This window comes from Rousettus aegyptiacus, unplaced genomic scaffold, assembly GCF_014176215.1.
Source record: "Rousettus aegyptiacus isolate mRouAeg1 unplaced genomic scaffold, mRouAeg1.p scaffold_m13_p_12, whole genome shotgun sequence".
In the NCBI taxonomy this organism is placed as follows: domain Eukaryota; kingdom Metazoa; phylum Chordata; class Mammalia; order Chiroptera; family Pteropodidae; genus Rousettus; species Rousettus aegyptiacus.
Genome location: NW_023416287.1, coordinates 17,588,117 through 17,601,119, shown reverse-complemented (window position 1 = coordinate 17,601,119; position 13,003 = coordinate 17,588,117). Strand labels below are relative to the sequence as shown.

The following is a 13,003-nucleotide window of genomic DNA, read 5'->3' as shown; positions in this document are numbered from 1 at the left end:
AGGCAGAATGGTGTCATGGAAAGAAAAATAATCATGGAGCTAGAAGCTCTGGAATTTAATGCCATGTCTGCCCCGGCTGTGACCTCAAGCAAGCCACTTAACCTTTCTGAGCTTAGTATCCTTATCAGTGAAATGAAGGTAATAATATCGATTTTATATAGATCAAAAGGCATGGTTGTTAAAGCCAGTTATTGATTATTGCCTGGACTGGGAATTAGCAGATTAGATAGGATCCTTCCAGTGGCAAGTTGCAAGACAGAAAATGTAGCCCAAGGGAATGCCTCAGTGACTCATGTATCTGAAAAAATCCCAGGATAGTCCTCCAGCTTCAGGCTCAGCTCACCTCAAAGTCACCAGGACTCAATGTCTGTTTGTCTGTCTGTCTCCATCTCTTGGTTCTTCATAGCATAAGCCAACTTCTCAGCTAGACTCTTTTCTCATGGTGGCAAGATGACTGCTCCAGCCACAGCTCCAAATTTCCCTCCTTCTGGTTTCAGTTCATTGGGAAAGAGAGACTATCTTAGTCTCTCGGGTCAGAGCCTTGGGATCAGTTTTTTTTTTTTTTTTTTTCTGAACCAGATTGGCTCTGCTTGAATTATCAGTGGGTAGTGATGCTCTGATTGTCTTAAGAGTCAAGAAAAGGTGTTTTTCCCAAAGCAAAATCAGGGTGCAGTTGGTTGAAAAAGGTGACCAGATGCTTGGCACAAAAGCAATAGATGTCTGCTCTAGGAGATTCAGGTTTTAGTGCTGACTAAAGTATGACCTTCAGCAAGCCATGGGCTTTGCAGGCTCCACTTTCCTCATCCCCAAAATATAGATTGAGCTCGATGACCTCTGAGGGTCTTTCTGGCTCCAGCTCTAGGAGCCTACACTTGAATGAACACATGCTCTTTCATCTCCAAAGCCTTATTTCCTGGCTGAATGTGCCTGCCTTCTCCCATCTAGTCATTGTCATCTGGGCCATCTCCTCTTTCCTACATTGACAGAGCCTCTGGTTTGTTTCCCAACAAACCTGGCTCCCATCTGGTTTGTATCTGAACAAAGTTACTCACTCCAGCTACTGGCTCTAGCCTAATGTAGTTCTTAGTCCATCTGTCCTCTGTTCCCTGCCCCCAGAAGTTTGCCGCGGGGTCATAAGGTCAGGGGCTGCTCTGGAAGCTCAGAAGAAGAGATGCTGCTATGGGTTGAGTCAGGGAGGGCTTCCTGGAGGAGGCTGATCTAAGCTGGACCTTGAGTTCCTTTAAGGACTTTGAATAGGTGGATAAGAGAGGAAAGGCCATTCCAAGCATTGGAGCAGTGTGAACAAATTGACGGAACAAATTGATTAACACTTGGCCTGTGCAGAGGGTTGGCTCTCCCGCTGCTGGTAACTTAGTAAAGAGAGGAAGGAGATAGAGGAGGATCTGCTGAGAGAAGTGCAGAGACAGTGGAGTTATGGGAAATGGCAGCAGTCTGGAAAACACTGAATCCTGCCATTGGGGCACTTCTACAAAGGCCACTGACTCATCATATCGTGGCAGAGACTAAAGGGCAGACTTTGGGCTCCCCGTTGCCTTCTTGGTAAAGTCCAATTTAGCCCAGCTTTTGAAGTCCTTTTTTGAAGCCAAATTTCTCTCCCGCTACTCCCCTGACTACCTCCTTGTCTCCCATTTTCCTCTCTAATGGAGCTTATGGTCATTCCTTTGAATGTGCCATGCTTCCAGCCACCTCTGTGCCTTTGGATGTTGTGGTCCCTCTGCCTGGGATGCACTTCCATCTCTCTCTCTACTTGGATGACTCCGGAAACCATCCTAGCACTTTCTCTGGCCTTCCTAAGCTGGGTTAAATGTCCTTTCTCTGCATCTGAATTAGCCTGTGCTTACCTATTGTAAAGCATTTTTAAATTTCATTAATCTCTTGTACTTGACCATAATTTTGAGAATGAAATCTGTGTCCTTTACTACTGTGTCTGACAGACACAGTTGGAATTTATTTAACTTATTGAATGAATGAAGGAAATGAATGAATATTGAAAGAAGTGAGATTCGAGCTTGCATTTGAAATACAGAAACTTCCCTCTGAGTTTGAGCACTAACTCCCAGTTTGCTTTGGACCTGTGTACTTTTACCCTAAAGGTTCCCAGTTGGGTAGTGAGTTCTTGGGGACCATAATAAGACCATTTATCCATCTCTTTCTGGGCATACTCATCTGCATTTTACATACAAGAGAATCTGAAGCTCAGAAAGGGGATATGAGTTGTCCAGTGGCAAAAGCTAGGGGCAGATCCTGGTCTGGCTCTGAAGTCAATGCTCTTAATCAATTAGCTACTCATTCATTGCTTTCAGCATTCATTTATTCATTTATTCCATGACTGTTCATTGAACATTTACTATGTACCTAAGCAGACTGACAGAGGCTTCACTCTCAGGAAGCTTCTAACAGAGGCAGGCAGGATACTAGATAAAATGTTAGTGAAGAAGTCCAACTTGATGGGGCTGGGACTGGGTTCTTCTGAAGTCCCTTCTGGTTCCAGTCTGTGCTTTTGTACTCCAGAACAAAGAGCACAACCAGTCCAGATCTCCTCCCAGCGTGGACTGGGCTCTGAATTGCTACCAGATCAACTGGCCATGGTCTTTCCCCAGGTTTGGTCGCAGGCGTGTGATCATAAAGAAGGGGCAGAAGAGCAACAGCTTTTATTTCATCTATCTGGGCAAAGTCGCAGTGACAGAGGATGAGGATGGCAGCAGTGCCTTTCTAGACCCTCACCCATTGTTGTTGCACAAGGGTGACTGTTTTGGGGTAAGCATGGGGGAAGGGCCTGGCTTCCTGGGGTGGGGTTGGGGTTGGGGTGTGAGAAGATTCCTGCTAGAACCTCTCAGCCAGTTCCAGTCCTATCTTATACTCTGTCCTGCCTTATACTCCTGTGCAAGTCACTGCCCAGAGCCCTAACCTGTCAAATGCCGTTTGAGGCGGACCAAGTGATGGCCAAGGACAGCCTCTTCATTTGTGATGTTTAAGGGGTATGTTCCCAAGTAACAATATAGTGACTCCTCAGTGAGGTGTCTCCAGCTTCCTTTCTCTGGCCTGGTCAAGCCCGTTGCCTCTTTTTCCACGGGCAGCGTATTAAGAGGGAGGAGTGGGCCCACAGAAGTAGGGAGTGAGCAGGACCACAGGGTGGGCTGGGAAACCCACAGCCTGGGGAGGAGAGATTTCCAAGGGTGGAGGGATAGGGGTGGACATGGAAGCAGGAGAGAGAGGTGCAAGGCTGCAAGCAGGAAGCCAGAGGTGTTCTCTCACTTGTCTTTGCCTCTGCCTACCCAGCAGGAAGTGAGTCTTCTCAGTTCTTCAGTAAGGAAGGCCACCGTGGTCTGTATGGAAGAAACAGAATTCTTGGTTGTTGACAAAGAGGATTTCATTGCTAATAAGCTGGAACAGGAACTTAAAAAGAATGCTAATCATCAGTTTGAATTTTTTAGGTAACTCCATCATGAGTCAGCACCTTCCCCCTGGATGTTTATTAGATGCATAACTTTGTCTCAGGCCTGGTGGGAAACTCTGGGTGCTGTTCTCTCTGCCTGGCATGTTCTTCAGTGCCCGTTTCCCACACAGCTTCTCTGTCTAGCAAACTCCTCCTATACCTTCAGATCTCAGCTCAAATATCCCTTCCTTGTGGGATAGTGATATTAGAATGGCTAACATTTACCGAACACGTGCTGGGCCAGGCAAGACGCTAAGCCCCTTTGTACCACCAGCCTTATCTAATCTCACATTCAGGCCTGTGAGGATGTTTCATTCTCTCTAGTCTATGGGTTAGGGAACCAAGTCTCATGATGAGGATGTCCTAGAATGTCTGATTCAGAAGTCCCTGGCCCTCACTGCCCCACTTCACTAAGCAACCCCCCTACCTTCACCCCAGAATAGAGAGTGGCCCCTCAATACTTTTATCGCACCATATTTCCTTAAAACCCCATCCAAACTGTAATTCTTGGTTGCATACTACTGTCTTTATAGTTTATTTGCCCCATCAGACAGTATGGTGGCAAGGGCAGATCTACCCTGTTCCCACTGTAATCCTCATCTTGTCACAGTGCCAGACACACGTGGGCACTTATGTTTAGTTACTTACCCTTAGGAAAAGAGTGAAAGTCAAATGAAGCATCTGCACTGGACTGAAAATACAAGTTGTAGGTGGCAGGCTACAGAGAAGCATGAGAGACAGAGGGCCCCTGTGGACTAGAGCTGAGAGAGCTTCATAAAGGAGCTGGAGCCTGAAAAGGGGTGGATTTATTCCCCAAGAGCGGAGTAGTTCATTTGTTCATACAGTGAAAAAATAGAGCTGGGTTCCTTCCAGTCTCAGCTCTTAGGCTTATTGGCCACATGACCCTAGAGAGGTCATTTCACTTCTCCAAGCTTTACTCTTCTGCTCTGTGAAATAGGGATAACAGTTCCTTTCTTTCAAGGTCATTGTAAGGATCAAATAAGATCACAGGAAGTGTGTGGCCCAGTGCTTGGCACATACTAGGTGCTTCTTTTGTGGTGGCCCCACTTTCCTTCCAGGGTCTCCAGACCCTCTCCTTGTCTGGATGTGGCACCATCCTGTTCCCCTTTGGTGCCCTGGATAAAACTCAGTGCCCTCAGTGCCCCTAGTAATGCCTGAGTCACTAAGTTCTGAGCTCGTAATCTGTTGGGGAAGAGAAAAATCTAAGACGATTGGTAGTAGCCCCATGAGGGCACGCATAAGGAAAGCCAAACTCGTGTATGTGGTATGTGAGGTCAGGGGAAGGGGCAGTCACTGCAGTGGGCCTTTGACCACAGGGAACAATTTGACAGAAGAGAGTCCAGACACTTCCCCAAGACTCAATATTTGGAGCCAATAGGCCAGAGGAAATGAGCAGGAATGAGCTGTCTAAACCAAAGGTAGGGCCAGGAGTGCTGGGCTGAGGGGCAGAATAGCTGGTGAGCTTAAGCGAGGCACTCTTGGGGTGTTCTTAGAACGGGAATGGCTTAGCAAGCCACAGGGTTGAAGGGGATGGAGCTGGAGAAAGTTTTGAGGAACAGAAATGAGAGATCACAGCTGGTGGGTTACACAGGTGTATCTGAGGAGCAGCAGAGGGGCACAGCTGGAGGGGAGGGCCTGGAGAAGAGGGCAGAGGGAGCCAAAGTGGGGGGTGACAGGAAACTGGCTACAGGCTAGGGGATGGGAAGGCATGTGAAATATACCTCAGGCATTTGCAAGAACAGAAGAAGAACATGCTTCCTTTTTGGAAATTGCTAAGAGCTGTGCAACTTCTGTGGTGGAGGGCGATGGGTTCTAACAGGCCTTTCCCTTCAGGAAGATGGATCTGTTTGAGTCGTGGTCTGATGAGAAGGTCTGGGAGCTCGTGATCCTGGGGAAGAAAGAGAAGTTCTCGTATGGGCAGCTGATCTCAAAAGACTTTGTCAATTTATCCTCCATCGTGTTTATCTGCAAAGTAAGAGGTCTGGGTTGGGGGTGTGAAACTGGGAAGGGTGTACCTAGTATGACATCTTGTGGCCAGAAAGATGAGGTCTGAGCCCTATTCTGCAATTCACGGCCTTTTCTGAGTTCCCATTTTCTAGCTACGAAAGGCAAGTGACACACCGCCTCCCTCAGCTGGTTGCTGTGAACTTTAAGATACATTGCTGTTATATTAGAAAGAGGGTCAATGGGGTGCCCACATCCTGAGCTCATAGACGTATTTATTTGCATACAGATACATATTTAAATTATGCATTTGGCTCTCGAGTCTTAAGGATGCCAGATCACTTTTTAAAATTATAATCTTTAAATTGTAAAAGTGATTATGAGCATATTATAAAACTTTCTGGAAAGAGGAAAGAAATCACCCATAAGTTAATCACCTCAGAGTAGATTTTAAAAGGTAGAATTGTGTGCTGTCATCATTTTTATGGCTCGTTCATGCTTTCCAAAAGGAAGGGTCCACTATATCTAGCTCACAGCAATGTCATCTTCGCCAGTGCCACCTTACCTCTGCCAGGCTTGCCAGTCACTTTCACTAGTTTTCCAATTTAATAGATAGCAGTTGCTGCCTCTTTGAGGATTTATATTTTTTCTGATTACTAGCGAGATTAATCCTGTTTGTTTATAATCTATACTTTGCCTTGGCAAATTGCTTTATGTCCTTTGCCAACTTCTCCGTTGGTTGATAATGAAAACCTCACATTTCTTGAGCGCTTACCGTATACCAGACTGTGTGCTTCACTTGCTTTATTGCATTTCTGTCTCTCGGCAGTGAGACTTGAAGGAGGTTGGTATTATCATTATTGCCATTTACAGAGGAGGAAACTGAGGCACAGAAAAGTTAAGTGGCTCGTGCAAGGTCACACAGTTGCTGAGGGAAAGGGGCAGGGTTCAACCCAGGTCTGTCTGACTTCAAATATTTTACACATGCTCCTGCCCCCCAGCCTATGTCCATCCTGTCACCTAGCCAGTCTCCTGTCACCCCCCACTTTGGCTCCCTCAGCCCTCTTCTCCAGGCCCTCCCCTCTAGCCACGCCCCCCTGCTGCTCCTCAGATACACCTGTGTAACCCACCAACCGTGATCTCTCACCTCTGTTCCTCCAGGAACTTCTCTATGCCCCCGAACTTTGTGCCTCACTAAGCTATTACCATTCCAAGGAACATTCCAAGAGTTCCTTACTTCAGCTCTCTGGTTATTCTGTCTCCTAGCCCTTCGGTCCTGGCCCTGCCTTTGGTTTGGGCTTTTCTGTCAATTATTGACTCTGCTCAACCCTAAGTAGTGGTGCTTCTCCTCCTCCTCGTCCTCCTCCTCCTCCTCCCCCTCCTCTTCCTCCTCCCTTCACCACCACCACCACCACCACCAAAAGGATTAAAAGAGTGATGAATCGCCCTTTTTCCTCTTTCCTATGTCTGTCCTGCATATATACCCTCTGCATATATAGGCAAATGCATGTGGAAATTTTTTTTTCCTTTTTTTCATGAATGATGTCATATTACACAGACTGTTTTGCACCTTGCTGTTTCATTTAAGAATATCTTTGTTCCACATTAGTACATAAAGAACGCGTTCCTTATTTTTTCCCACTTGCATAGTATTTTACTGTGTGGTTGTGCTTTAGTTTATTTAACCAGCTTCCTAGTGATGGATATTTAGATTATCTTAATCTTTTTGAGATTTTAAATAGTGTTTTGATGAATAACCATGTACATAGTACCATTTCACCATAAATCTTCGCCATAGCTCTACAAAGAAGATATTATTATTCCAAGTTTACAGATAAGGCAGTTGAAGCTAACACACCTTAAAAAATGCCACCCAGCTAAGGGGCAGAGCCAGAATTCTGCCTGCAAACTTTTAGCATCTCCCATATATCTGTCGTTTACATGTTAAGCCACCACAGACATGTTATAAGAATTCAGGAGGGAGAGTGCTCAAAAGGTAGAGACTTTAAGGAAGGCTTCCTGGAAGAGGTGAGATGGGAGATGAACCTTGAAATATTGGACCATTAGACAAAAGGAAGAGGTAAAATTGATTGTGTGCTGAAGCTGGCTCATAGTGGCCTTCAAGAGCTGAGTAAGTTTTCAGGAATTCTGTGAGTCAGTAAACACTACAATTATTAAAAATTAAATTATATAAGCCTACAATTAAATACATTAGAAACAAGAGTAATAAATGCCAAAAACTCATCATTTTTTAATGATGTTACTGCATTTTACTCTTACCTTTGCTCTTGAGGTTATTTATGTCTACTGCATCTGTATGGCAGAGATACTATACAATTGTGTCCATCTCTTCTCAACTCCATGTTCAATGACTTCACATTGGTAGCTTAAAATCAGCCATGGGGGCAGTGTTTACACAATGGAAATTGGCAGGCACACTGTATCAGGTCTTGATTTATGGCTTTGCTGATTGTCTTAAGAAAGTTATAGAGAAAATGTTTATAATGCAGATTAAATTTAATAATAAGCAGGGTCTGTAGCCATTACACTGTTAAGAGAAGTAGGTTGAGAAAATATTCTTCTAGTGTTTAAAAAGTATTATCTGATTCATCATAAAAATTACTCATATCATAGATTACCAGTGGAATTCTGATATATACAGTGATAAAGCCAAAAGAGGTTTCAATTTAATGAATATAATTTATATGAGAGTGAGATATAGTTTACTGGTGGATTACAAATCAGATTTAATAATATTTAATTAATTGGGAAAAGAGTGGGGTGGTATACAAATTTGTTTGTCAAATCATGGTCGAACTGTGACTACAGTTTAGCCATGGACACAAGAGTTCAGCCAAGGTCAACAAAGGCATTCTGTGATAATCGGTTGTCTATATGAAATTTCTAAAAAAAGTATAGTGTATTTTGTTACTGTTTATAAATTGTGTATAATGCACCCTTTATAACAGTAAAATTTATAGACTTGCATACATTGCATACAACTAGAGAGCCAGTTGTTAAACTTAGCAGCACCACCAGGGGAGTGTTTGTGTTATTATTCTGGGTTTGATCCCAGAGAACAGAGTCAAGTCTAGCTAATATACACAGAAAGGGTTTTTTTTTTTGCAGGATGTTAAATGGCTAACAGGTTTACTGGAGGGGGAATGGGGGAGGCCTGAAGAAACAGACCTAGACTGAAAATGACTCCCAACAACTCCAGATCAGAGAGTCCCGAACTGGACTGCCATAAATGCTGCTTCTCCTGCCACGTTCAGGAAGCCAGTTGTATAGCCACTAACAAAGTGGATGTCCGGCGGTTCCAAAACCAAGCCTTGCCCAAGTGCGTTGGATTGGCAGAACCCAAATCATCCAGAGCCTTAGCTACAAGAAAGCTTAGGAAATGTACTGTTTGGCTTCCAGCCTTTACTCACAGGGGGATTCAGATGCACAGGATCTGACCCAGAGGAGGGTGGGGATGAGCATGAGATCCTTGCCAGCTGAGGGGAATATTGGGAAGCAAAACACAGTAGGGATGTGCCTGGAGTTTGTTTAAGTTTGGAGAATCTTGATGGTCATGTGAGAAGAGGTGGGAGAGAGCCTAAAAGAGGAACTGGTAGTAAAGAGCCCTGATGGCCAACATGAATAATTTGCAATCCCACTCCCCCACCTCCACATATCTGCTTCCTCTTTCCTAAAATTTTTTTCCTTAAAATTCGTTAACTCTGGAAATCTACATTTGAATAAGTGTCACAGGTGATTGTAATGCAAGGGTGCTTGAACTTCATTCTGAGAAAAATAATACAGATGTCACAAAGTGACAGCAGGTAGGAGGCCTCCTGGCCAGCAGATGAGTTTATTTCTTACAGTGTTTTATTAAACGCTGATTTAATCGTTAATGTGAAGATTGTAGATAAAACTATTGAGTTCTGGCTTCTTTGGTATATTCAGAAGATCAGACAACACCAGGCTGTGTTCTGGTGCGGCCCCGTCTGGCTGGAGTTGAAGAGCGCCTGCCAGCTCTAAAGGGACTGCTCTTTTTTCTCATTTTTATGTCTTGACTGGCCAGCTAAGGAGACCAGGCTGTCCTGACTCCTGTCGTTTACTCATATTGCCACTAGAGGGCGAAATCAGCTGCAGGTAACCAGGACCTAAGAAAGAGAACCTGATTTCCTGCTGGCATCACAAACATAATTAATGCCTATAATCAACGCATTTTGAACAGTTTATCATTTGGGGAACACATGATAAAGTTGTTTTCGCTATAGATACAGATGCAATTAAAGACCCAGGAGAGACTTTCCAAGAGGAAACTGTTGGAGTTTAGCACCTATAGTTCCTGATTAATAAATGTTTGTTGAATGAATGTTGAATAAAGCACCAAGCACAATACCTGGCATATAATAAGGTTTTATTAAATGTTTGATCCCTTCTTCTCCATCCTCTTGAACAGTAATCTGTCTTGAAACATAACCCTTTATAATATATCTCTTAGTATTCCTACTAAAAAAAGGTAAACTATTATAAGCTATGAAACATAAGAAAAATGACATCTCCTTTCCTATCAGATTAGGAAAGATAAAAGGATTGTGCATATGTTGTCAATGCAATACAAAGATGTATTAAAAAGGGTTCTGTTATGCATTAACATTTCTGAAAGACAGTTTGGCAATGTGTATTTAAAACATGCATACCTTTAGGAATTAATCCCAGGCAGATAATCAAACATGAGTATTCTATTAGGTAAACTAGATTCTGCTGCAATTATAAAAAAAAAAATCCTGAAATCTCTAAAAAAGATTTATTCCTTTATCCCACTACTTAATCATAGCAGGCCAGCAGGTCTTGCTCCTTACGGTTACTCAGGGACTCAGGCCACTGGAGATTCTGTCTTGACCCATGCTCCCATGATCGAAGGGCAGGGGAAGGGAATGCCGAGAATCAAGCACTGGCTTCTAAAGTTCCTACTGAAGAGTATCACGAGTCACTTTGCTAATGGAAATTGACCAAAGCACGTAAGAAGGCCATGCCTAATTCAAACGGTGGAAAAGTATCATCCTGCCATGTGCCTGGGAGGAGAACTCAAGTATTTGTAAACTGCCTTAATGACCACTCTAGACATTAAGAAGTATGTACAAGATTGTCAGTTAAAGTTGCTACCTGCTCCAAGTCACAGAAATCCATCTGCAGTGGCTTAATAAATAGTAATTTATTTTTTTCATGCAGTAGAGTCTAGAATTAAGCAATCCGGAACCAGACGAGCTGTTCTAGGAAGTCTTCCAGAACCCAGGCTTCTTCTAGTTTCTCCCTTTATCATCTTCAGTTTATGAGTTTCATCCTAATGGCCACCTCCAGCCATCATATCTGAGTTTCAGGCAGTGGGAAGGGGGAATGACAACCATAGCTTTCCTTGGAGTTTTAGTCATCAGTCAGTCTTCCACACATTTTTAACTGGAGATTTTGCTGTCCTGAACACAGAGTTATATACAATACTGACAAGTTAGAAACAACTACTTATTAATCTTCAAAAATATTTATAATATACATGTACTAAAGAACTCAAATATAAACTTTATAGCTTGACGAATTTTTATGTATGTATTCATCTGTGTAAGCATCACTCAAATCAAGATAGAGCACATTTTTAGCACCTCAGAAGGTTCTCTGTGCCTTTTCCCAGACAACCTCCCACCCCAGGAAGGTAATCACTCTTCTCATTTCTGTCATTGCAGATTAGTTATGTCTATTCTTGAACTTCATGTAAATGGAATCATGCAGTCTGCACTTTTTGTGTCTGACTTCTTTTGCTCAACTGAATATTTGTTATTTTCATTAAAAACAATAATGTAGAACAATATTGTTTGGTATGAAAAGACGTCCTTGATATATTACTGAGTTTTTATAAAGAGTACAAAAATCTTTTACATAAGTGGACTAATTTATGAAAAATTGTATATGTACATCTTATATGCGCATAGAGAAAAGTTTGTAATAATAATGTACCAGAATGTTATTACTTGTTATTTCTGAGTGTTAGGATTAACATTGTTTTAACTTTCTCCATGTTCTCTTGTTTGTTTTGAATATTTTTAAAGTTTTAATTTGGAATCATTTTAAATTTATAGAAAATTTGTAAGAACAGTACAAAGAACTATAGAATCTTAACCTGGATTCACCAATTGTTAACAATTATTTTAAGATATATATATATTTTTCCTGCCTGAATTATTCGAGAGTTAAGTATCATTTATCACACTCATTCACCCCCGTACACTTAAGTGATTATTTTCTAAGATCAGAAATTAATCACAGAATAATTATCAAAATCTAGGAGTTTAACGTTGCTGTAATATATATTTTATAGTCCACGATCTATTTCACCAATTGTCCCAATATCATACTCAGTGATTATTTTCCCAGTGCCAGCATTGTATTTGGTTCTAGTGCCTCTTTAGCTATTTGAATGTTTTGTAAGTAGATAACATTTTAATTTTATTTTTTTTTGGAAAAAGGGACTCAAAACCACTTTTATTGAGCAAGTAAAACAAAATAGGGTAAGATGCAATACGGAAAAGAGCATATCTTCAAAGCCTGGCCTACCTAGAATCTCAGAGGTTAAGTCTTTTGTTTGTGTCCCTTGATGTGTCCAGGGCAGCTGTGAAGTCCTGCGGCTGATAGACCTTGGGGCCTCGCCTTCCTACTACAAGTGGATCTGGCAGCATCTGGAGCTGGTGTATGACACACCTATGCAGACCCACTTCAAAGGTTAGCCGTTATCCACATCTGGCAGCTGACAGCACAGCAGGAGGCTTCCGATCCCTTCCTGTGTCCAGTTCCCAGTGCATACATAGTCTTAGAAATCTAGTGCTAGAAGTGCCTGGCAGGACATCTGGTTTGATCCCGTCTACCAGCTGTGGAAATCTGGTCCACAGGGCCGGGCCAGGTTAGGCTTTGGCCCACCTCTCCTACACCTCCTTTTCAGCCTTTCTCCTTTGCTTTAGGTTCTCCCAGGGAGAGGGTGGGAAAAAGAGAACTTGAAACTAGACAGCTGGGTTTGAATCCCACTGATTAGCTGGGCGACTTCGGTGAGTAGTTAAGCCTCTGGGCCTGGTCTCTTTGCATCTGTCACAGTAGTGTTATGCTTAAGAGCACAGACCCAGGAATCAAACTGCTTGTGTTTGGTTCAAATCCAGGGTTTGTCACTTATCAGCTGGTTGATTCTGGACAAGTCACTCTGTGTCCTTGTGCATTAGCGCCCTCAGAGTTTGTAAAATGTGAATTGTGGTCCCTACCTCACATACTTGTTATGAAATTAAGCAGATGAATATGTAAAGCTCTCAGAACACTACCTGGGTGCATTGGTGAATAGCAGATGTTCACCGACATCACACAGATTGCTAGGAAAGCTGAATGAGATCATGTATGCACAGGGCCCGGTAGGTGCTCAGTAAATAAATGCCAATTCTCACGTCACTTCTTTTTCCCCTCTTTTCAACTGCCAATCCACCAGAGAAAAAGCTACATCCTATGAATTTTTTCTGCAGTTTTTAAAAATTGTGGCACAATACACACAACAAAATTTAC

General features: G+C 42.8%; 1 protein-coding gene across 4 annotated transcripts in view; it reads left to right on the top strand.

Moving 5' to 3' along the window:
• The window catches only part of CNBD2 (cyclic nucleotide binding domain containing 2), a 60,088-nt gene that overhangs the window by 17,462 nt on the left and 29,623 nt on the right, over positions 1–13,003 (top strand). For 3 of the 4 annotated variants that reach the window (XM_016127254.2, XM_036229454.1, XM_036229455.1), the window contains 4 exons: positions 2,622–2,778; positions 3,301–3,455; positions 5,312–5,450; positions 12,070–12,184. In XM_016127254.2, the coding sequence (XP_015982740.1) occupies positions 2,622–2,778; positions 3,301–3,455; positions 5,312–5,450; positions 12,070–12,184 (566 nt within the window). The remainder of the gene's footprint in view (positions 1–2,621; positions 2,779–3,300; positions 3,456–5,311; positions 5,451–12,069; positions 12,185–13,003) is intronic. The other variant, XM_016127255.2, reaches the window with a different exon arrangement.